The sequence below is a fragment of the Ranitomeya variabilis genome, chromosome 3 (assembly GCF_051348905.1).
Source record: "Ranitomeya variabilis isolate aRanVar5 chromosome 3, aRanVar5.hap1, whole genome shotgun sequence".
Classification (NCBI taxonomy): domain Eukaryota; kingdom Metazoa; phylum Chordata; class Amphibia; order Anura; family Dendrobatidae; genus Ranitomeya; species Ranitomeya variabilis.
The window spans coordinates 113,688,858-113,711,239 of NC_135234.1; the positions used below are offsets into that span (position 1 = coordinate 113,688,858).

Consider the following 22,382-nt stretch of genomic DNA (forward strand, 5'->3'; position numbering starts at 1 on the left):
GTTTGTACAATTTGGCAATAGATGGAGACGGTGCTGGAAATGTGAGAAGTCAAATGTGTCCTTGCTGTAATCTCTGCAGATGAGTCCTGGCTGGAGAAGTTGTCATGTTGGTCTGAGCAAGATGGAAAAGAGGAAAAATGAATGACTCCATTGGAAAGAATGTCAGCTGTAAGTTACTATCTGTAACTGTACTGTAATCTCTTCCATGTTCTGTAGGACTGGGATCTACCACTATATGGTCACCATATGACAGTAATATCAGTGTTGTTCTTAGAGTAGAGATTTATTTCCAGTAACAGCACATTCATCTGCTGAGGTTCCCTTGTCCCCATAATTAGGGTGAGCCACTGTAGTTGTTATCAGGGTTACCTGGTTAGGGGTCCACTCAGATGTTATACCTTCTCCTCAGCTGAGCTCTAAGCTGTGCCTTTGGCATGGCCCCATAGTATAACATTGGTCCTGGTGCGATCCAATGTTTTGTCGGATCGAATTTGAACCGAAAGTACGGTCGTCTGCATCTGCCCTAATTTATACTAGCCATGAAAAACAATACTACTGTAGAATACGTATATGAAAAATGAGCCCTTAGACTTTCAGTTGGGAGAAGAAGACACCACCCAAGCTTTGCATAGGCCAGAACAATTCCCAGTCCGCCCCTGCAGACAGATTGTAGTAAAAAGCACAATAACAAACAACATCTCATTTAAAAAGATTTCTTTATTTTAAGCAAAATTACTTTTAATAACTTTTTTCAGTATTTATTTTTACAAAAAAAGTATTCAGGTTTTTTTTTTTCCATTGGAGGCGGTATTAGAGGGAATACACTGAGAGGAGGAAGATGAGGGGGTGATCAGTAAACTAAGGCATTCACACATCAAACACACCCCTCACGACCAGACACAGCGGGGTAGGAAAGTCAAGATCATTCTGCAGCATAATGGTGACCGAGGGAAGGCAGAGAGAAGGCACCGAGCCTGAGAGAAAGGGGAGAGAGACCTCACTCTACCGAAAATCTCACAGTTTTTTGTGTTTAACCCCTTCAATGGCAGAGTGTTTTAAATATGTTACAAATGTCTTTGGCAGCGACGTGTAATATAATAAAAATAATAATTACATATATATCAGCTCTTGTCCCCTTCTCTCTTGACATTGTCACTCTCCCTTATGCCAGAGTAGCTTACTCTTTAATAAGCCCTCACAGTATTAGGCAATACCTTCCTCTATCAAGGGCGCTGCAGAGAAAGGCAAAGAAGTACAAAAAAAATAACAGACACAGACAAAACGGCAATGCTCTGCAATTTGTGGCAAATAAAAGGCAAGAAATATATTTTTTTTGGTTTCTGTATAAAAAAAAAGATGATGCTTTTTGTAGACTCCTCTGTCACGCTCCGCCCTCGAGGAGGGAGAAGTCACACACTGTAATAATACACATAACAAAAATAATACACATCCCGTACAGTCGCCGGCCAATTGCATTACAACGGAGTTAATTCCAAGTATAAGTTACAACAACAACAACAATAACCTACTGGGGCCATGGTGTGAGAGACAGGAGCGAGGGTAGGGGCTGTATGGCATGGGGGCAATCCTAGTTACTGGCCCAAACACAGGGCCACCAATTGCCCAAACTTATCCACTTTATGTTAACAGTACTTTAAAAAACCCAGCAGCACATTGGGTGGAAGAAAAAGATTGCAAAAACTGAAGACATCATGGACAAAAACTTGTATGAAGTAGAGCAGTAGTCGTTATTATCAATCAATCAGATTTAAAGGGAACCTGTCACGTTGTACATGTAGTCCAATCTGTGGACAGGGTGGTTTAGAGGAGAAGATGAGCAGAATTTATAGGTTTGTTGGAAAAGATTCAGTATAACTGCTATTTTTTCATTGAAATCCCTGGTGTTTGTCCAGTCCAGTGGGTGGTACTACTCAGTCACTGACAGTTATCTCTGTAACCAGTCATTCAAGGACGGCCCATTGGACGCATGTGCAAACAAACACCAGGTATTTCTATAAAATAGACGTTCTACTGAAACCTTTACCATAAATCTGATCAGCGTCTCCACTTCTATAATAACCTTCCATCAGTTCAAATTCCCTCTAAGCTCTGACTTTTCTCAGATTGATCAGTAAATGAAATGGAGGACTTGATTGAATGCTAGTGTCAACTGTCCCACTACGTACGTTTTTGGATACAAGGCCCTGTCTGATCAATCATTATTCTAGACATCATCTATGGAGTGTACGCTCACAAAAGTGTATGAGAAGTTTTTGCATGAAGCCATATAGTGGACAATTGGTTTCTCAAGGTGGCCCGAATGAATACCAACCAGCTCCTGAATACAGATGAAGTGTGTCTTGGTGTATGTTACATTTATATATATATATAGTGCATGTATGTCCGTACTTGTAAATGTCCGAGTGTACTGTACACAAGTCTGCATAGCTCTGTAGGTTCCTTCACGTGCATTCATTGACGTAGGCTATGTTCTCTATTGGCGTGTACACATATACACAGTACAAGCGTATTCATACAGCATCAGTGTGTGTATATGTGCCTGCCCCTGTATTCTTGTCAGACTGCAGGCTTATCGTAGAAAGTGTAGCTGCCTGACTGTTAACAGATGGACGTATAAAAGGCAGGAGAATGGGAGAGTTGGGCGGTAACTGAGGGAATGGAGAACAGAGGGGAATACTTGAATCCTTTTACATTCACACCATGCAGTAGCACCATAGTTGATGAGGTTAATCGTAGCTCTCCGACTGCTTATTTTCTCCGCCTGCCACAGTATTTCCCTTGGCCGCACAGTCCACCACCTACAAAGAGAAAGTCTATCAATCACATGTGGCAAGACTGTATTTAGAGAGTAAAAACACCTAGGCACCTAGGCATACTTTTTTCATAGTTGCTTTATATGGGCGGCCATTTTGAATTTGGATTATAAACCTTGAGGTCTCAGATCGTACTTCGGATACACTGTATAGCATGACTTAAATTCGTAGACTGAAGGAACTAATGTGCTTATTGTTGGAGATTCATAGGAATGTCTGATACAATGCAACTATGATTTCAATAGCGCATTACAGTGGATGCCTGACTTGACACCATTAAATCAAAGGCATGCCATCTGGAGATATTTAATTGCCTTACAGGTTCCCTTTAACTGATAGAATCTCCAACATATATTACTAAAGGGGATGCCAACTTCCATATTTTGACAGTATTATGTTGTGATGTACCAGATGGTAAGAAACATCTTTAAAGGGTTTTCCATGACTTTGAGATTGATGGCTTATTATTTAGTCCCATTCATTGTTTATCAGACACAGTGCCATATATCTGGCATTGCCGCTTAGGTCCATTCACTTGAATAGGACTGACCTGCCAAGAGCTGTTATGTCAGGTGCAGCCACTACAAAATCCTGAGCCTGGTGAGCAATGAGCAGCTGTTTTCCTCTCTGCAGCCCTTTCAGTCATCTGATCACTAGTGTGCGAGGAGTCATAGATTCTCCTGTGTTGAACTTTTCGCAATTGCGCCTTTGCTACCGACCACAGACAGCTTCTTAGTAACAGTATCTTCTGAGAAATCAATGATTTGTGTTTCATGGGAACATCTGGCATAAACAACTGATGACCCATCCACAGAATGTCATCAGTATGAGATCAGTAGGGGTCCCATACCAAGCAAAGCACCCCCACCTATCAGCTGCAATCTGCTCTGACCGGCGGCACAGTGTTCCCGGGTATAAGCAGTGTACAAAGAGGAGCACACCAACCCTGTGCATAGTATGGTGGCCCCAGCCAGGTACTGTGCCTCAAATGTTGGACAGTCCACATAAAGAGGACTTGGCATTTACCACAAATGTGTATTTTTCACCTGGTATAAATGCTGGCGTTCTCCTGAATCTTGTGTTGTTTCTCTTTAATTCCTACTCCTCTCCATTCCTGAGATATCACCCCCTATTTTCTGTATGTAGACCTAGACTTTTTAGCCAAGTAGGCATGGTTCTCAACTGTACTCTTTGGTGGTCTTCTTGATGACCACAACCAGTTGATTACAAAGACTAGATATCTGTGTCAGATTCAGGAGAATAGAGGTATCACTGGGTTAAAAAAATCCAAAACCATTTTAAACAGACAGGTCCTTTTGAAGGCCTTGTACCAAACCTTAGCACCATGAATAGTGCCCAGAGATAAAACGCATTGAACATATAGAGATTATTGGTCTACAACACAATCTCTGTGGATTCTGTACCACATCAAGTAAAATCGAGAAATAGGGTAAAGGCAGTTTTTTTGGGGGGGTCATTCATTTCTAATTTATTTTTGGTAGCCCACTCATTGCCCATATCACTGAATGACACAAGCTTTAATTAGTACAAGATACACGTGATGGAGATTACAGATCTGTCCCACCTATCCGTCCAGCGATCACTATGTCTAGTAGATCCGTACTAGCCTTGTGAAAGCCTCTAGTGATCTCCATTGCACTGCGCCTCCTTAATCCTGTACATACTAATTAATGTTAATTAGCGGAATGACAGAACCACTTAATAAAATGGAATATTTGCTGCTGTCCAGAAGCATTAACAGTTCATGAACCCAGATCTTCCATCATTCTGACACGGATATTACTGGGACCATAGTAGAACATGGCACTTATTGTAATGGCTAATGGTGACGACCGAACCCTAACGCAGGCTATGCTGCACTTACAGAACATATGTCTGCTCGGCATTGGGCTTAGGTACAATATTCTATCCAGCTCTATTGATTGTGCTAGAGAGGAAGCTTTTATCTGTATGGATGACATTTATGGATTGAGAGCTATGAAAATAATGATGTTTCTGTTACTGGGAGTTCTCCATTACACAAGTGACATTGGTGACATATGACTGCGGCCGATACGCTGTATCTGCAGTTTATTGCAGCTTTGATACAAGATGACTCCCTTGTGTGATGCTTTATCACTTCTAGTGTTGAGCAAAGTGGCTGAAATTTGATTAGACAGATCATCTTCATCCAAGGGGTAACATTTCTCCTTGCAGAGAGTGACATGTTAAGGATGCTGAGATGAGGAGACTAAGCCGCAATGCCCCTCTGGAAAACATTGGATCCCCGTCAGTCGCCTCTCACACAGCCAAAACAGATCTCACACATTGCACTGACGAGGGGCAGTACCTTAAACACAGTGTCTGCAAATTGAGATTCTGGATTTGACTTTTATCCTAAGCCATGTGCTCGTTAGAAAGTCGATATTGACTTTTAGGATCGCTACTTCCTATAGGTGGCGCTACAGTTCTAGTCCTCTTCCTCTCTGAAGAGACAATTTGAATATTTCCCAGAGGAGCATTGCGGCTTAAAGTCTCCTCATCTCGGCATGCTTAACGTGTCACTCTCCGCGAGGAGACATGTTACCCCTTGGATCCAGGTCAGCTGCCTCTCACCCTCCAAACCAGATCTCACACTTTGCACTGATGAGGGGCAACACCCCGAAACATAGTGTCTGCAAATTGAGATTCTGGTTTTGGCTTTTATCCTCAGTCATGTGACAAGGCTCGTTAAAGGGTCGACATTGACTTTTAGGATCGCTGCTCCCTATAGGTGGCGATCTCTGTAGAGACAATTGACAGATCATCTTGAATTTTGAAATTTGGCTCCAATTTATTCACTGTGAATGGAACGTGCCTTGTGTGCTTTGAAGTCTCTTCAAATATCAGACCATAATAAATATAGTTTGTTTTTTTCAATGATACGTTCCTTATCTCAGCCCTCGTCTTCTTCAGCCATAGTCCCTCTCTGCTCTGGTTCACTCACAGCTCCGACATCCTTGGTCCCCCACTCTGGCTAGGCCTCATGTGACGTCATCACCTCGTGTGGGGACTTCGTCTGGTTAGCGTGAAGGGCAGAAGATGCCAGCAGAGGAGCAGAGCTCAGACGTGAGCAGAGAGGGGTCGCATGGCTAGTCAGGTGAGGGGCAAGTTGTGTATAATTTGATTTTATTCTCTCTCACCCTCTGTCCCTTTAGAATCCAAACAACGAAAATTTGGATTTTCCTGAATCGATGAATTTTATTGAATTCCCAATGAATCTGACTAGCTCATCTCATTCCCTTCTCAATCATTTCCTTTTGAGTTTTCTTTTACACTTTACTTTTTGCATTATAAATATGTCATTTCTCAGTATTTAGCATCTTCTAATGCACAGAAGAAGAATACTGATTCATGTCCCAACAATGCGCCAATAGTATTATGCTCTATGGTGCTGGACTGAACAATTTTTACAATAACCTCTATATTGAGACTACTATGAAGAGTCAGAAGCAAAGTGTTCATAATTACCTCGGTAGTAGGATTTAGCTGGCTTTTGAGCTGTGGAAAAAAATGTATTAATCTTATTATTATGAGCAGTATATGTCTCTTATCATAATAACTGGGAGTTTAATGAAAAATAATAATTACCTCCTAATGGGTATCCTCCAGGGCCAGCACCTGGAACTGGACAGAAACAATGGAAATGTAAGTATGATGCGCCCTCTGGCGTTCACTTTACAGAATGCAGGTTTCATCAAATAGAGCTTGTAGAAGTGTAAAAATCCCTGGGATATGGAAATAGGTAAAACCCCTTACTGCATATTTTGATTTAACAGCTCTGAATAAAAAGAATCCCATTCCTGTAATAACAAGCAGTGATTTTTTTTTACTATAAGAGCAGTGAGATTATGGCGCTTTCTGCCACATGATGTTGTAATGGATGATTCACTGTAAAAGTAGAAGGAGGCCTGGATACCTTTCTTTAAAAAATATATTATAGGTTAAGGGTACTAGACTTTGCGATGGGATGATAATCCAGAGAACTAGTCTGATTGCCGTATGTTGAGTCTAGAGGGGATTTTTTCCCACAATATTGAGCAATTACGGTCTATTAGGTCTTTTTACTTCCTTTGGATCAACATGTTAGGGTATAAGTCACAGTTTCAACCTTAAAACTATGAAACTATGCTGGGAATTTCCATGGGTCATCGATATAGACACAGATATGGAGCAGACATGGTCCAGCTAGAGGAAGAAATGTAGAAATGCTATTTACTAAGAAAATTATCCGGTGTGGCTTTTCATCTGGCAAAACATTTTTTGGGGAATGCAAGTCACACTTACATCTAAATATGCTAGTAAATTGCACATTATATGCACAGCATTGGGGGTCACATGCTATTGCCTTCATTAAAGGGGTCACTTATCCTTTAAAAACTGATGGCTTATGCTTAGCTTAAGCCGTTAATAATAGATTATTTTGGGTACGATTATCGACACCACCTTCAATCAGTTGTTTCATGATTTTTATCTTTGAAAGTAGACATCCCTAGGAAGGCAAAAATCCCATGAGGCAGATGCTAATTGCCCCATATTAAGGGAAAAATTCTTTTCCCATGTAATAGAGTGCAGGGTAGACTATGTCACCACGGAACAGACAGACCAACTGTTGAGGGGGGTTTATTAACAGAGGCAATATTCTCCTCGCAGGGAGAAAACAGTAGAATATAAACTGCAGAAATAACGGTGCAAAATATATCGGAAGCAGTATAACAGAAGTAAATGGAAGTTCTTGGGAAAAAGACTTATCAGTCTGATGAGGACTTGCTTGTAGGGTTTGAAATAACTGACCGTCACATCCATACATAGACTAAGTGTGAACAGGTGCTGAACCTAGAGTAACCAACTCATATACAGTCAAGTAAAAAAGGCAGCACACTGCAGCGCTAAGACATGCAAACATGAAACATGAAAACTGAACTGCAATACTGCACTAGAAATATGAAAAATGAGAGCGTTTAGCGCATAAAAATGGCCAATTTTATGTGTACCTGATAGCCCCTTTACGGCATCTCTCTTATATCAGGTCCTACGCTTGCCTACCTCGCTGAGAATAAACGTCTCCATGTGAATGGGTACCTGTGAAAAACCTCTTCCTAGACTCATATTCTCTCTCTCTGTGGAGGGGTACTGGACCTGCTGTAATTAAAACACCTGAGGCTAGGAGGCGGAGTGCTCAGTCAGAAGGCTAAATAATATATTTGAAATAACTGACCGTCACATCCATACATAGACTAAGTGTGAACAGGTGCTGAACCTAGAGTAACCAACTCATATACAGTCAAGTAAAAAAGGCAGCACACTGCAGCGCTAAGACATGCAAACATGAAACATGAAAACTGAACTGCAATACTGCACTAGAAATATGAAAAAAACGCTCTCATTTTTCATATTTCTAGTGCAGTATTGCAGTTCAGTTTTCATGTTTCATGTTTGCATGTCTTAGCGCTGCAGTGTGCTGCCTTTTTTACTTGACTGTATATGAGTTGGTTACTCTAGGTTCAGCACCTGTTCACACTTAGTCTATGTATGGATGTGACGGTCAGTTATTTCAAATATATTATTTAGCCTTCTGACTGAGCACTCCGCCTCCTAGCCTCAGGTGTTTTAATTACAGCAGGTCCAGTACCCCTCCACAGAGAGAGAGAATATGAGTCTAGGAAGAGGTTTTTCACAGGTACCCATTCACATGGAGACGTTTATTCTCAGCGAGGTAGGCAAGCGTAGGACCTGATATAAGAGAGATGCCGTAAAGGGGCTATCAGGTACACATAAAATTGGCCATTTTTATGCGCTAAACGCTCTCATTTTTCATATTTCTAGTGCAGTATTGCAGTTCAGTTTTCATGTTTCATGTTTGCATGTCTTAGCGCTGCAGTGTGCTGCCTTTTTTACTTGACTGTATATGAGTTGGTTACTCTAGGTTCAGCACCTGTTCACACTTAGTCTATGTATGGATGTGACGGTCAGTTATTTCAAATATATTATTTAGCCTTCTGACTGAGCACTCCGCCTCCTAGCCTCAGGTGTTTTAATTACAGCAGGTCCAGTACCCCTCCACAGAGAGAGAGAATATGAGTCTAGGAAGAGGTTTTTCACAGGTACCCATTCACATGGAGACGTTTATTCTCAGCGAGGTAGGCAAGCGTAGGACCTGATATAAGAGAGATGCCGTAAAGGGGCTATCAGGTACACATAAAATTGGCCATTTTTATGCGCTAAACGCTCTCATTTTTCATATTTCTAGTGCAGTATTGCAGTTCAGTTTTCATGTTTCATGTTTGCATGTCTTAGCGCTGCAGTGTGCTGCCTTTTTTACTTGACTGTATATGAGTTGGTTACTCTAGGTTCAGCACCTGTTCACACTTAGTCTATGTATGGATGTGACGGTCAGTTATTTCAAATATATTATTTAGCCTTCTGACTGAGCACTCCGCCTCCTAGCCTCAGGTGTTTTAATTACAGCAGGTCCAGTACCCCTCCACAGAGAGAGAGAATATGAGTCTAGGAAGAGGTTTTTCACAGGTACCCATTCACATGGAGACGTTTATTCTCAGCGAGGTAGGCAAGCGTAGGACCTGATATAAGAGAGATGCCGTAAAGGGGCTATCAGGTACACATAAAATTGGCCATTTTTATGCGCTAAACGCTCTCATTTTTCATATTTCTAGTGCAGTATTGCAGTTCAGTTTTCATGTTTCATGTTTGCATGTCTTAGCGCTGCAGTGTGCTGCCTTTTTTACTTGACTGTATATGAGTTGGTTACTCTAGGTTCAGCACCTGTTCACACTTAGTCTATGTATGGATGTGACGGTCAGTTATTTCAAATATATTATTTAGCCTTCTGACTGAGCACTCCGCCTCCTAGCCTCAGGTGTTTTAATTACAGCAGGTCCAGTACCCCTCCACAGAGAGAGAGAATATGAGTCTAGGAAGAGGTTTTTCACAGGTACCCATTCACATGGAGACGTTTATTCTCAGCGAGGTAGGCAAGCGTAGGACCTGATATAAGAGAGATGCCGTAAAGGGGCTATCAGGTACACATAAAATTGGCCATTTTTATGCGCTAAACGCTCTCATTTTTCATATTTCTAGTGCAGTATTGCAGTTCAGTTTTCATGTTTCATGTTTGCATGTCTTAGCGCTGCAGTGTGCTGCCTTTTTTACTTGACTGTATATGAGTTGGTTACTCTAGGTTCAGCACCTGTTCACACTTAGTCTATGTATGGATGTGACGGTCAGTTATTTCAAATATATTATTTAGCCTTCTGACTGAGCACTCCGCCTCCTAGCCTCAGGTGTTTTAATTACAGCAGGTCCAGTACCCCTCCACAGAGAGAGAGAATATGAGTCTAGGAAGAGGTTTTTCACAGGTACCCATTCACATGGAGACGTTTATTCTCAGCGAGGTAGGCAAGCGTAGGACCTGATATAAGAGAGATGCCGTAAAGGGGCTATCAGGTACACATAAAATTGGCCATTTTTATGCGCTAAACGCTCTCATTTTTCATATTTCTAGTGCAGTATTGCAGTTCAGTTTTCATGTTTCATGTTTGCATGTCTTAGCGCTGCAGTGTGCTGCCTTTTTTGCTTGTAGGGTTGTCTTCTCCAACGTAGGCGCTGGGAAACAGCGGCACTTTTCATCCCTCTGTTATCCGTGAGCTGTGTAGTCTCTGGGAACCCGCAACCTGGGGTTTGAGGGGTTACTGTTGTGAGTAGAGGGGATGCTATGCAAACGGGGTCCCCTGCGCTCTGAGTCTTCTGCCTCAACAGTGCAGCCTATCTCGGGAGAACGATGCTCAGTCTATTATTGTGTCACCCAACAGGAATCAGGGACTCCGCACTAATGCCGTGGGTGCTAGGGGCCACTGTCTCTGCACGGGTCACGGTCTTTGCACGGGTCAATGTCTTTGCATGAGCGTTAGGGCACACCTCTCCAGTCACAGCAGAGTCTGCTTTCACGTACTCACAAGATGCAGTCTGTCTGGACAATCTTCCTGTCTCATTCCTCTGACCCAGAGCTCTCTCTCTCCTCTCCGGAGCGCAGCTGCGTGCTGTTCTGTCAGCTGTATCCGCTGCTCTCTCTGCGGCAAATGCTGCTCTCTCTGCTGTGCACGCTGCTCTCTCTGCTGTGCACGCTGCTCTAGGCCTGGAAAGCGCACCTCTTTTCTCTCTCAGCCCGGCTTCCTTCCTGTCCCGGCCGCTAAGTCTGCCCCCTGGGAAGCCTGCTGCACAGCTAAGTGGTTCCAGGCACGGAGCAGAGAAGGTAACCCCCTTATACCGACTCCGCATACGGCTATCACACTAGTTCACTGGATCAACGTCCCATTACAGAATCCGGTACTCAGAACCTGTAATATTATATTTTTCGAGAAAGGCATCCAGGCCTCCTTGTTTAGGGAATCAGTGATTACAACATGTAGCAGAGAGTTCCATGGTCTCACTGCTGTTACAGTAAAGAATCTATGTCTATGATAATGATTAAATCTTCTTTTCCCTAGACGTAGAGGATGCCCCTTGTCACAGTTGCAGGCTTAGGTGTAAAAAGATCATAATACAGATCCTCGTACTGTCCATTCATATATTTATACATTATATATATGTTTGAAATGTTGCATACAAGCGTCTTCAGAGTTTACAAGGGTTGCAGTTTATTCTTGCCAGTACCAAATTTTGTTAGTAGCTGTTTAAGATATTGCATTGTTATTCCAGTCACTTAAATGAAACAATACTGCAACTTCTTGATTCCTCAGATCGGAGGGTGCATCCTAATATCTAATCCTAAAGACAAGCCATCAATTTCTAAGGGCAGGATAACTCATTTAAAATAAGTACATCATGCATGACACATATATATCTTGTATATGTCGTATACTGTATGTGATAATTCTCTTTCCAACAATTTTTCACTGAAACTTTTTGATATCTTGGTATTGGTATGGGTTTTCCAGGACAGAGTAGCATCATGACTTCTCCTTTTATTGCAATAGAGATGACCAAAAAATGTCCACCTGCTCAAAGATGCTCAGTAGGACAGCCGCCACATCTATGCTATGATATGGCAGTAGGCAAGTGTTATGGAAAGCTTTGCGGGCACCTACTCCAAGCTTTCCCGAGGTTACAAGGAAAGTATGGGTTCTCCAAGAGTAGAAACATTGTTCAGAGGGTTTCTCAAGAGGGGGGGCTGTAGGAACGGAGTTAACAAAAGCCCCCCATGACTGCGTTGCCAAGGGAACGCAGGGGAGCAATTTTTAAATAATAATGCGGGTGGAGGTGATTGGTTTAGAGGAGGGGGGAGGAGTAAGGGGGTGGCTAGAGTTATGGGCGGGCTATAGGAAAGTGCGGGAAAGGGGGGCCATTATTGTTAGACATTCTGACCTGTGAAGACGTGCAGGATGTCCTCCGTCAATGAGATCCTCGGACAGCTGCGGGAGATGGCGAGGTCGCGGCGTGGAGGCTGGCTGGAGGACCAGCTGGCGTCGTTACTGGGCAGTCCGGGTGCCCAGGGAACCAGATCCAGGAGGACCCGTCCCCCGGAGCGCCTTTCACCGGAGCTGGGACGGCGCGGCAACCGCCGGCCACGGAGCCCCTCCCGGGACCCTGCGGAGGGTGTGGGCCGGCGGTCACCTACCCTCCCCGGCCCGCCCTCCGGCAGGAATCCACAGGCCGGCACTGCTGGCGCTGGACGTCGGACGGGAGGAGCAGCGGCGCAGGCCCAGAGGGAAGCACGCGCCGCACCGGAAGTACCTGCAGGAGTTCCGGGTCGCGGATCCATCATGGCGGTGCCCAGCAGGAGCGGTACCCGGCGTGCAGCGGCGGTGTCTGCAGCGCCGGCGGCGTCACCGGCAACAAGAAGGAGAGGCCAAGGAGCGGCGGCGGGGCAAGTGAGGACCAGCGGAGCGGCGGCGGGTACCTCAGGGTTGGAACCCCCCCGGGGGCCCGCCAGGGGCGGCGCGATGAGAGGCAGAACAACGGGCAGGCGCACCTCAACACCACAGCCTGGCCCAGCACGGCGGGGGCGATCAATGGCAGCGGCTGGGGCTCGTGGCAGAGCTCAGCAAGAAGACAGGTCAGGAGTCGGGCTGGCGGCCGCCAGGTCCAGGTCACCCAGAAGGTCCAGGGAGAGTTCCAGTTCGCCTGCTCCGGTCCCCCCTGGTGACGAGGAGGCCAGGGGCGCGGGCCTGGAGCAACACAGCGGCGCGGAGGATTCCGGTTCCAGGAGTGACCCGCGGGAGTTCGGTGATCGCACGGCTGGCGGGGACGCAGCACCCGCGCAGCTTAGTGAGTATGAGAATAATTCTGTTTTGGGGGGGGATAGTGGTGCTCGGGCTGGGGATAGTTGGTATGGGGGGGTTGCTTTGGCAGGGAGTGGGGGGCCTAGCACCGGGGAGGTCCCGGGGGTCAGGGAACTCTTGGTGGGTATGTCCCAGATTTTGAGGAGATTGGAAGGGGAGGGCCGGGATAGTGTGCGGCCGCCCCCGTTAGGTGCTTGGTTGCCGGCTTCAGGTACAGGTTCAGGAGTGGTAGTCGGATCTGGTAGGGATAGTGAGCAGGTGTCGGCGGCAGGGGTGTCGGTGTCGGTACAGACCGACAAGGATAAGGGAGACAGGATTAAGCTGGATGATAGAGCCAAGGGGGAGGTTTACGTGTGTTTTGAGGGGCCATTGGGGGCCCATTTAAAGAAAGAGGTGAAAGAGAAAATATGGAGGGACGAATACGTAGAGATTTTCTCCCTGTTGCCCCTGGAGAAGTTCAATCTGGATAAGGGTAAGAAGGAGGACAGCAAGAAGGAGGAGGAGGAGAAGAGGCGTTGGCGATTGATACCGCAGACGTTCGTGAATTGGCAGCAGGCCTTTTTCATTTTGGCAGGAGTTATAGGCGAAAAGTTTCCGGAGAATTGTGCTGGTTTGTTCTGCTATGCTGATGCAATTGGGGAAGCATACAGGGCGTACGGAGGCCAGGCGTGGTTACGCTATGACGAGCAGTTCCGTCAAAGGAAGGCGATTAGACCCGAGATAAAATGGGAGCAGAAAGACATAGGTTTGTGGTTAAAGGTGATGGCTCCAACACGGTTTGGGCAGTGCTTTCATGGGGGAGGAGGGAGTAGCGGTCAGCAGTCAGGGCAAGGAAGTGGGGGACAGGGGTCACAAGGGGTTAAGGACAAAACAGGGACGTGTTGGCAGTTTAATGACGGCCAATGCAAATACGGCAGTACATGCAAGTTCAAGCATGTCTGTTCCCACTGTGGAGGGGCCTCACATGGAGTGGCCAAGTGTTTTAAAAAAGCAAGAGGCAAGCCAGCAGTGGGAGGCAGTCATGGGGGTGACTCCGGTGAAGGTTCAAAAGATGGCCCCTTATCTAAGTAGGTATCCGGATAGGGAAAAGGCTACGTTGTTGTGGGATGGTTTTTCGGAGGGTTTTAGGATTCCTCACCCGTCTCATGTGATCCCCTTTTCAAAAAAGAATTTGAGGTCGGCTAACCTTCAGGCAGATGTGGTTACGGCTAAGTTGGCGAAGGAAGTTGAGTTAGGGCGCATGGCTGGTCCGTTTAGCGATTTACCTGTGGAGGGGGTGGTTGTTTCGCCTCTGGGGGTTGTTCCAAAGAAAGAGCCTAATAAGTTTCGCCTTATTCAGCACCTGTCTTACCCAAAGGGCCAGTCAGTTAATGACGGGATAGCGGAGGAGCTTTGCTCTGTGGTTTATACCTCCTTTGATGCTGCGGTGCAGTGGGTTCGGAGGTATGGCAAGGGTGCACTAATGGCTAAGACTGATGTTGAGTCGGCTTTCCGTCTACTTCCGGTTCATCCTGACAGTATCCCGTTGTTGGGGTGTTTTTGGAACGGGGGGTTTTATTTGGATAGGTGTTTGCCTATGGGTTGTTCAATTTCTTGCTCGTTGTTTGAAGCTTTTAGTACTTTTTTGGAGTGGGTTGTTCGGGATGTTTCTCAGGTTCCGTCCGTTATTCATTATTTAGATGATTTTTTGTTTGTGGGCCCCGCGGATTCGTTGTTGTGCGGTAATCTGTTGGCCGCGATGGAATGGGTGGCAGGACATTTTGGTGTCCCCTTAGCGCGTGATAAAACAGAGGGTCCTGTTACGGTGTTGAGTTTTTTAGGCATTCTCATTGACTCGGAGAAGATGGAGTGTCGCTTGCCTGAGGAGAAGTTGTTGGCTTTAAAGCAAGAGGTGTTGAGATGCGAGAAGTTGCGCAAGGTTACGTTGAAAGAACTTCAGTCTCTGTTGGGGCGGTTGAACTTTGCGTGCCGCATTATGCCGATGGGCAGGATATTTTGCAGGAGATTATCAAGGGCTACGGCCGGAGTGCGTTCAGCACATCTTTTTGTACGCTTGAACAAAGAGCACAGAGAGGATTTGGCGGTATGGAGGCGTTTCCTGGAAAATTACAACGGTAGGGCCCTGATTCAACGGGAGGATTTGAACGCTTTTGATTGCGAAATTTTTACAGATGCGGCTGGTAGTGTCGGATACGGGGCTTATTGTGCCGGAAAGTGGAGTGTTGGGGAATGGCCTGATTGGTGGCGCGAAGCGGGTTTTACAAAAAATTTGGCGTTGTTGGAGCTGTTTCCAATTGTTGTTTCGGTGTTCATTTGGGGCAGTATTTTTAAGGACAGGCGGATACGTTTTCATTGTGACAATTAGAGTGTGGTGTCAGTGATAAATAGTCTGTCGTCATCATCTCCTCCGGTAATCAAATTGGTTAGGGAGTTAGTTTTGCGGTGCTTGGAGTTGAATGCGTGGATTTCGGCGGTGCATGTTCCCGGCATTCAAAATTCCATAGCCGATGCTCTGTCTCGTTTACAGTGGGAACGTTTCCGGGAGTTGGCTCCAGAAGCGGAAGATGCCGGAACGACATGCCCTTCTCATTTGTGGCGGATTGTTGCGGACATGGAGGTCGGCTGATACAGTCTTCAGTGTCCGCAAGGACGTGGTCAGGTTATGAGGCGTCTTGGCATTTGTGGGTAGGGTGGTTGGAACAGTTGGGTTCAGTTGAATCGGATTATGACAGGGTTATGGCTATTTTGCTTTTGATTGGATCGGCGGAGGAATGGGGTTGGTCAGTGTCGAAATTGAACAAATTTATAGCTGGTGTTGCTTTTGGTTTTAGGCTCCAGGGTTCCGTCGATGTCACTAAGGATTTCTTGATTCGGCAGGCATTGAAAGGTTTTAGGAGGGGTTTTTCAACTTGCGATACTCGACGGCCCATATCTTTCGGGATGTTGGAGCGTCTGGGAGTAGCATTGGGGGAAGTTTGTAGTTCTGACTACGAGGCTGTTCTGTTTCGATTGGCGTTTTCGTTGGCCTTTTTTGGGGCGTTGAGAATAGGGGAGTTGGTTTCTCCTAGTAGGTTTGTGGCTGGGGGTTTGTTGGCGGATGATATTGAATTTTGGGCAGGTGGGGTTGCCTTTTGGATTCGGCGGTCAAAGACTGATCAGTTTGGGAAAGGAAGACGTGTGGTGTTAGGAAAAGTGATTGGGGGGGCGATGTGCCCCTTTCGGTGTTTGGTGGAATATTGTGGTTTGGGTCCTGACAGGTCTGGCCCACTTTTGCGGCACCATCAGGGTGATTTTTTATCACGGTTCCAGTTTACGGCGGTTTTGAGACAAGTGTTGACATTTTTAGGCCTGGATCCCTTGTCATTCGGGACGCATTCATTTCGAATTGGGGCAGCATCTGAGGCGGCTGGTTTGGGGCTGGGTCCGGAGGTTATTCGTCGTATTGGTAGGTGGTCGTCGAATCGTTATTTATCTTATGTGCGGAATTGATTCTGTTGGGGTATTAATTATCGTTGTGTTTTTCAGGTCGGACCCCACTTCTGGCGTGGATTTTCGGACATTCTTTTGTGCATTGGGGGGCAATTCGTGCTGATGTTAGGCAAGATGGTAGGCAATTGGGATTTCAGAGGGCGGTGTTGGTGGTCCGATGGTTGGGTTTTCGGGGTATGTCGTGGCGAGGGTTTTTGACCGAGTTTTCCAAATCGGTTAGTTTGGATCGTTCCCCGGATATTGTAGTGGTACATTTGGGTGGTAATGATTTGGGTTCTAAGCCGGTGAGAGAATTAATTCGGGATATACGGTATGATTTTTTACGTTTGTGGGCATCCTTCCCAGGTATGGTTACAGTGTGGTCCGACATAGTGCCCAGGAAAACGTGGAGGGCGGTATGCTCTATGAAGGGTATCAATAGGGCCCGGGTTAAGTTAAACAGGGTTGTGGCGAGTTTTGTTTCTCGCAATGGGGGGGTGGCGGTTCGCCACTTTGAGTTGGAAGCTGGTGTTGGAAATTATTGGAGGAGTGATGGCGTTCATTTGAACGATATTGGTCTGGATTTCTGGTTGCTGGCAATTCAAGAGGGGGTTGAGAGAGCCATGGCGGTGGTGGGGCACTCGCGAGCCTGAGGTGTTCAGTGCTGCTCGTGGTTGGCGGGGGGCGGGGTTCTTGGAGTTGGTTTTATGGGGCTGATCTGGCTTTGGTTTACTGGCTCTGGACGGGGATTTTACCTCGGGAGCTTTGGGGTTGGTTTGCCCGGTAAACGGGTTACACGGTGCCCTTGAGCTGGTGGTTACGGCTGAGGGTAAAGAAGGGTTTTTTCATGTTGGTTTTGGGCTTTTGCCTATTAGGTGCCAGATTTATTAGCTCCAAGAACCCTCCCCTCAAGTTTTTATACAAATGTATAAATGGTTGTATATGTTTGTTATTAATAAAATGGCCGCTGTGGCCAAATTATCCAAAAAGAAATAATTGTCGTGTTTTTAATTTTGGGGGGTATTTATAGTTACGGGGTATAGGGATCAGGGGGTAGGAGATAGGCCGGGTATCTCGGAGATCCCATCTTGGAATGCGCAGTCATGATATTTTATATGATGGGAGATCACTGGTTTAGGGCTCGTAAATACCACGCCAAATGCGTTGGGCTCTATTCTTTTGTCCTGTTGACTGCCATGTGGTTCCATATGGGTAAGTATAGAGTATGGGTCGTTTTGGACATGGCACTCATATATCCATAGTGATAGTTATATACAAGTTGACCATGCCCATGACCCATTGCTTATCCCTAGAATATTCTGGCTGCACTTGTTTCCATTGGGACCCCCAATTTTGTCATATTATATAATTTTACAGGCATCTGTCACTTAGGTACTGGCTTCTGGTTGTCACCCTCTTTTAATATGTGTGTGTTTTTTGCCATTGTTAAATAAAGTGTATATTTTTTCTGCCTAAAAAACTCGTTTTTATGTTATTGCTATACATTAATTCTTTGGAGTGGCATTAATATCTACCCCCATTGTTTAATATGATGAAGGTGGAATTTTTGCAAATACCGGTATGTACCAGTTTGTTATTCAATTGTATAATTGGTCCGTGTGTTGTCCCTATGCAATATTGATAGCATACAGACATCACTCGGACCAATACAAGTCAATATGGTAGTTCACATGAACGTTTTTACACATCAAAAAATTGAAGCATGAACTAATTTACTTTAATTTGAGTTTCAGATTAGTCATGCCTGTTATATGCCACTGGGTGCACAAAAATGTATCACATTCGGGTGACCATCCATACTGTATATCATGCGTTTTACTTGGATCAGTTACAATTATTAACATTGTAAACTGTATTTAACTTTTGCTCATTCATTAAATTATTCATGTAAAAAACAGATGGCATACAGATGGAAAAACGGATTATATAAGTAGGACAATATGGATGGAACATAATCAGTTTTTTTTCTGGGTGAAAAATGGACAATTCTGCATACGCTTGTCTGAACTGAACCTCAGGATAACACAATGACATCCAGGATAGATTTTGCTTAAATAAATAAATGAATAAAATAATACCTCCAAAACCAGTTCCGCCTACTCCACTTGGTCCTAAACTACTTCCAGTTCCATAGCCTAAAAAAAGGAATGATGAAATAAGACTTAGTATAATGATTTTATAGTACTATATACAACCTGTAGATTCATTATGATATTAGACTTTTAGGCCTTTCACAATGTTTATATGTCGGATATGGGACTTTAATTTAGGAAAAAGACCTTACTCCCAATGTAATGGTCAGGTATACCAGCTAAACTATTCAGCTGATGGGGTCATTCTGCACGATGAACATGCTGGGATCTGGAGTTACATGAAGTGGTTGAGGACAGCTAGTGGGGAGAGGTGATAGAGATGGATTAAAAGAAGGCCTGGATGGGAAGGACACTGGACATTTTGTGGTGAGTAACAAAGACTGTAAACTCCCCATGGTTAACATGACAGGTGTTTGTCTCCCCACAATTTGTGGCTCTTCTTAACAGACTTGGTCCCTGTCCCCTAAGGTAAAGATAAAAGGGCCTAAGATCATATTTGGTTTCACCATGGTGCCAATCAAGAATAGGTATCTGAAGAAAGTGAACAGATTGACGACAGATTTTAAGATCTTGTGTCATTATCTAAGATTGGTACTGGGGTTAGCAATGGAAAGAACAGATAAAACCCTTCATCTCGGCCCTTACGTGTTGGCTTACATGTTTATTTGTAGCCAATGCATCCATACCTCAGCAATACAACGATCCAGGTCTAGCTAGATTGAACATTAATTATGTTCACTAAAAGCTTCTTCAGATTTTCCAGGATTTTATTTCCTTACCTGGCTTAGGTGGTTTGCCTCCAGCTCCTGGGTATTGGCCTGCTAATAAAAAATGGAACAAAAAAATATTATCACATCTGACTCTTTTCATCTTCTAGCCTTACAGAGGAGCTGCAATAATAACTCTCACCTCCAGCTCCTATGCCTCCAGGAACAAATCCAGCTCCAGCACCAGGTCCAAAACCAGCACCAGGTCCAAAACCAGCACCAGGGCCGAAACCAGCACCAGGACCTGCACCAATTCCGCCTCCTACTCCGGATACAAGGCCACCACCATAACCTTGGAGAGTTAAAAAAGTGAATATAATACATATATATAATACTATTACATATTGTAGAGAATATGTTGTCCAGCGTACCTGGCTTGGGTGGTTTGCCTCCAGCTCCTGGGTACTGGCCTGCAAAAAATGAGACCTATATTGACCTTGTGTCCCTTGCTGAAGCATTCTTTGAATGACTGCTCATAATATATGGCATAAAACAACCTCCTCATGATACAGCTGCTCTGTCAGTATTTCTCACTAACACCACATATTTATTGCTATTCTTGGTATTTGAGCATTTTCTATACAGTCTGCGATTCACTTGTTTTCCTCCAGCTGCCTGCAATCTGGTTCCTATCACTAAAACTCCACTGAGACAGGCAATAACAATAAATGCCATTTTCCCAGCTATTTCTCAATGATGCTAGTTTGGCTTACTTCAAGCAAAAAAGTCTCTTCATTTTTTATTTTTTTATTTTGATGTTTATGACACATTTTAATGGCTCCAATCCTATGGAATGATCCATATGTCTTTGGCCCCACTGCTCCCTAGTAAAACCTGCTGATGGAATATATTATAACTCTGGCTAGCCCCTTCATCGCTCCAGTGCAACCGTCTGCCAAATAATGCAAGCACTTGACCTGTTCTTCATGCTGTCAAGCACCGAACAGATTTACGATCCGTATCCCTTTTATCATGCAAACGTGATGCTTAACTCTTTCCAAAATGTACGGTATTCACAAGTGTTTGGCCAGACAGGCTGCGGTATGCTGGCACTACAATATGTATCTGGCCCTAGTGTTAAATTCTCAGGACCATTTACAAATTGAAAAAATGCAGAGGCCGCAGACAGGTCACTCAAGACAAACTCATCAAAGAGAAACTAGAACCTCTTCAGGGGATGTCATGTTTAGGCATCCATTTTTCAAATGCCTTCCTTGGACATTATGACTTTATAAGGTCCCTTCTTTGTTAATCAGGGCAAGAGGAGGGGAATAGTAAAAAAACAAAACAACTTGCTCTGGAGTATTGGCAACCATTTATTTCTTGGGGTTCCATCTATTGCTTGTGAAATGGGTAAAACTGAATAATGCTGGTAAAAACACTAGTATGCTGCCTGTTACCTAGTTTAGCAGCCACCTCTGCAGTCTATCAGAGGTGGCCAGTTTCCTATAGAAGGAGAGTGTGCTTACAAGCTCTTTGCTTTGCAGCTTGTAAGCGCTGCTCTGTAGAATGCCAGTTCTCCTTGTGCTTCTGCGATGTTGAAGAGGCCACACATCGAAGAGAGCACTGTCATGGTCACTCTTCAGGAGCTCACGACTCCTCAACAGAATGGTAGGGAACAGTGCACCCCTGAAGAGTAATCATGAGACAAATCCTTTAACAACTTTTCTGGCAACAGGAGAGGATACCGGCTTGTTTCAACATTGAGTTCCTGGCTGCTTGATCCCTACAGATATCTAATTTATTTCTCACAAACGTATTCTCTAGAAATATCTTTCTACATACATCTAAAAAGCATTCATTTTCTGATCTCACCTGCACCACCTATGCCACCGGGCCCAAGGCCAGCACCAGGTCCTACTCCAGCACCAGGCCCAAAACCACCACCAGGTCCAAAGCCTCCTCCAGTTAATAACCCAGCTCCAGGTCCATAACCTGCAAAGAATTGTAAGAAGTCATTGATCCCATAGCTCCACGTGCAGCTGAAATGTAGAAGTAGATTTATGTAGTCGCCTGGCTGTCCATAAAGTGGCGCTAAAAGCTCTGCACCAGCGAATAATCAGGACAATGGCTTGGTAATAAATTGGCATTATTGAAATATATACATTTCTCAATTCTGCTCAGTTTGGACAATTTCCTAATGTATTTCTGTTGGTTGTTTCCACAGTATTTTTGTACAATTGCACATTTATTTATATTTAATCCCTGAATATCCATGTTGGCTATAATGCTTCCTTAAAGGGGTTGATCACTACATGTCCTTTTCATGTGAACTAACTGCCATAGATAAGCACTTCACTAAATATTTCTCTGTGTCAAATCCTGTTGTAACCTGAGCTGCTCCTCAAGTCACTTGATCTCTGACTGAGACTCTCCGGCTTCCTGTGATGTTGAGTCAAAATTTCCCTCAGCTCTGGGCTCCGGAAACTGATGGGTGGATGGGGCTTGTCACACTGATGGGCGGGGCTGTATTCAGCAGAACTCACTCTGTATCTGTGAATGCTGCTCCTGCAGACCCAGCTCTTTGTTATATCTTCATGCAGACAGCAGGGTATATACACATGTATATACCCTGCTGTTTACACTGTGTAATGTATGTGCAGCGCCCCAGAGTCCTGGTCGTTGCAGTACTGTGGCTCCGCCACTATGGGGAGCTATGGTGCGTCCGATGGCACTGAAGGAGTTCATCTGATCAGGTATCACAGACACCAATACATTTCACAGCCGGGCCTCCGGGGGGAGCTAAGGGTGCTATTCATTAGGCCACTCCCCACCATAGTGGGTAAACTGGGGGTCAGGCAGGAAGTTAGATCAGAAAGCTGACTGGGTTGGAACCAGGCAACACCTTGTGGCAGAGGGTGT

At 44.8% G+C, this 22,382-nt stretch overlaps 1 protein-coding gene across 5 annotated transcripts in view; it reads right to left on the reverse strand.

Annotated features, from left to right (window-relative positions):
* Window positions 1-699: 699 nt before the first annotated feature.
* LOC143815399 (uncharacterized) overlaps window positions 700-22,382 on the reverse strand; it is a 41,809-nt gene continuing 20,126 nt past the window's right edge. For 4 of the 5 annotated variants that reach the window (XM_077294547.1, XM_077294546.1, XM_077294544.1 and 1 more), the window contains 8 exons: window positions 21,336-21,455; window positions 19,892-19,930; window positions 19,663-19,812; window positions 19,533-19,574; window positions 18,739-18,795; window positions 6,465-6,500; window positions 6,345-6,374; window positions 700-2,819 (listed from right to left, as the gene is read on the reverse strand). In XM_077294547.1, the coding sequence (XP_077150662.1) occupies window positions 2,770-2,819; window positions 6,345-6,374; window positions 6,465-6,500; window positions 18,739-18,795; window positions 19,533-19,574; window positions 19,663-19,812; window positions 19,892-19,930; window positions 21,336-21,455 (524 nt within the window). In that variant the 3' untranslated portion in view covers window positions 700-2,769. The remainder of the gene's footprint in view (window positions 2,820-6,344; window positions 6,375-6,464; window positions 6,501-18,738; window positions 18,796-19,532; window positions 19,575-19,662; window positions 19,813-19,891; window positions 19,931-21,335; window positions 21,456-22,382) is intronic. The other variant, XM_077294545.1, reaches the window with a different exon arrangement.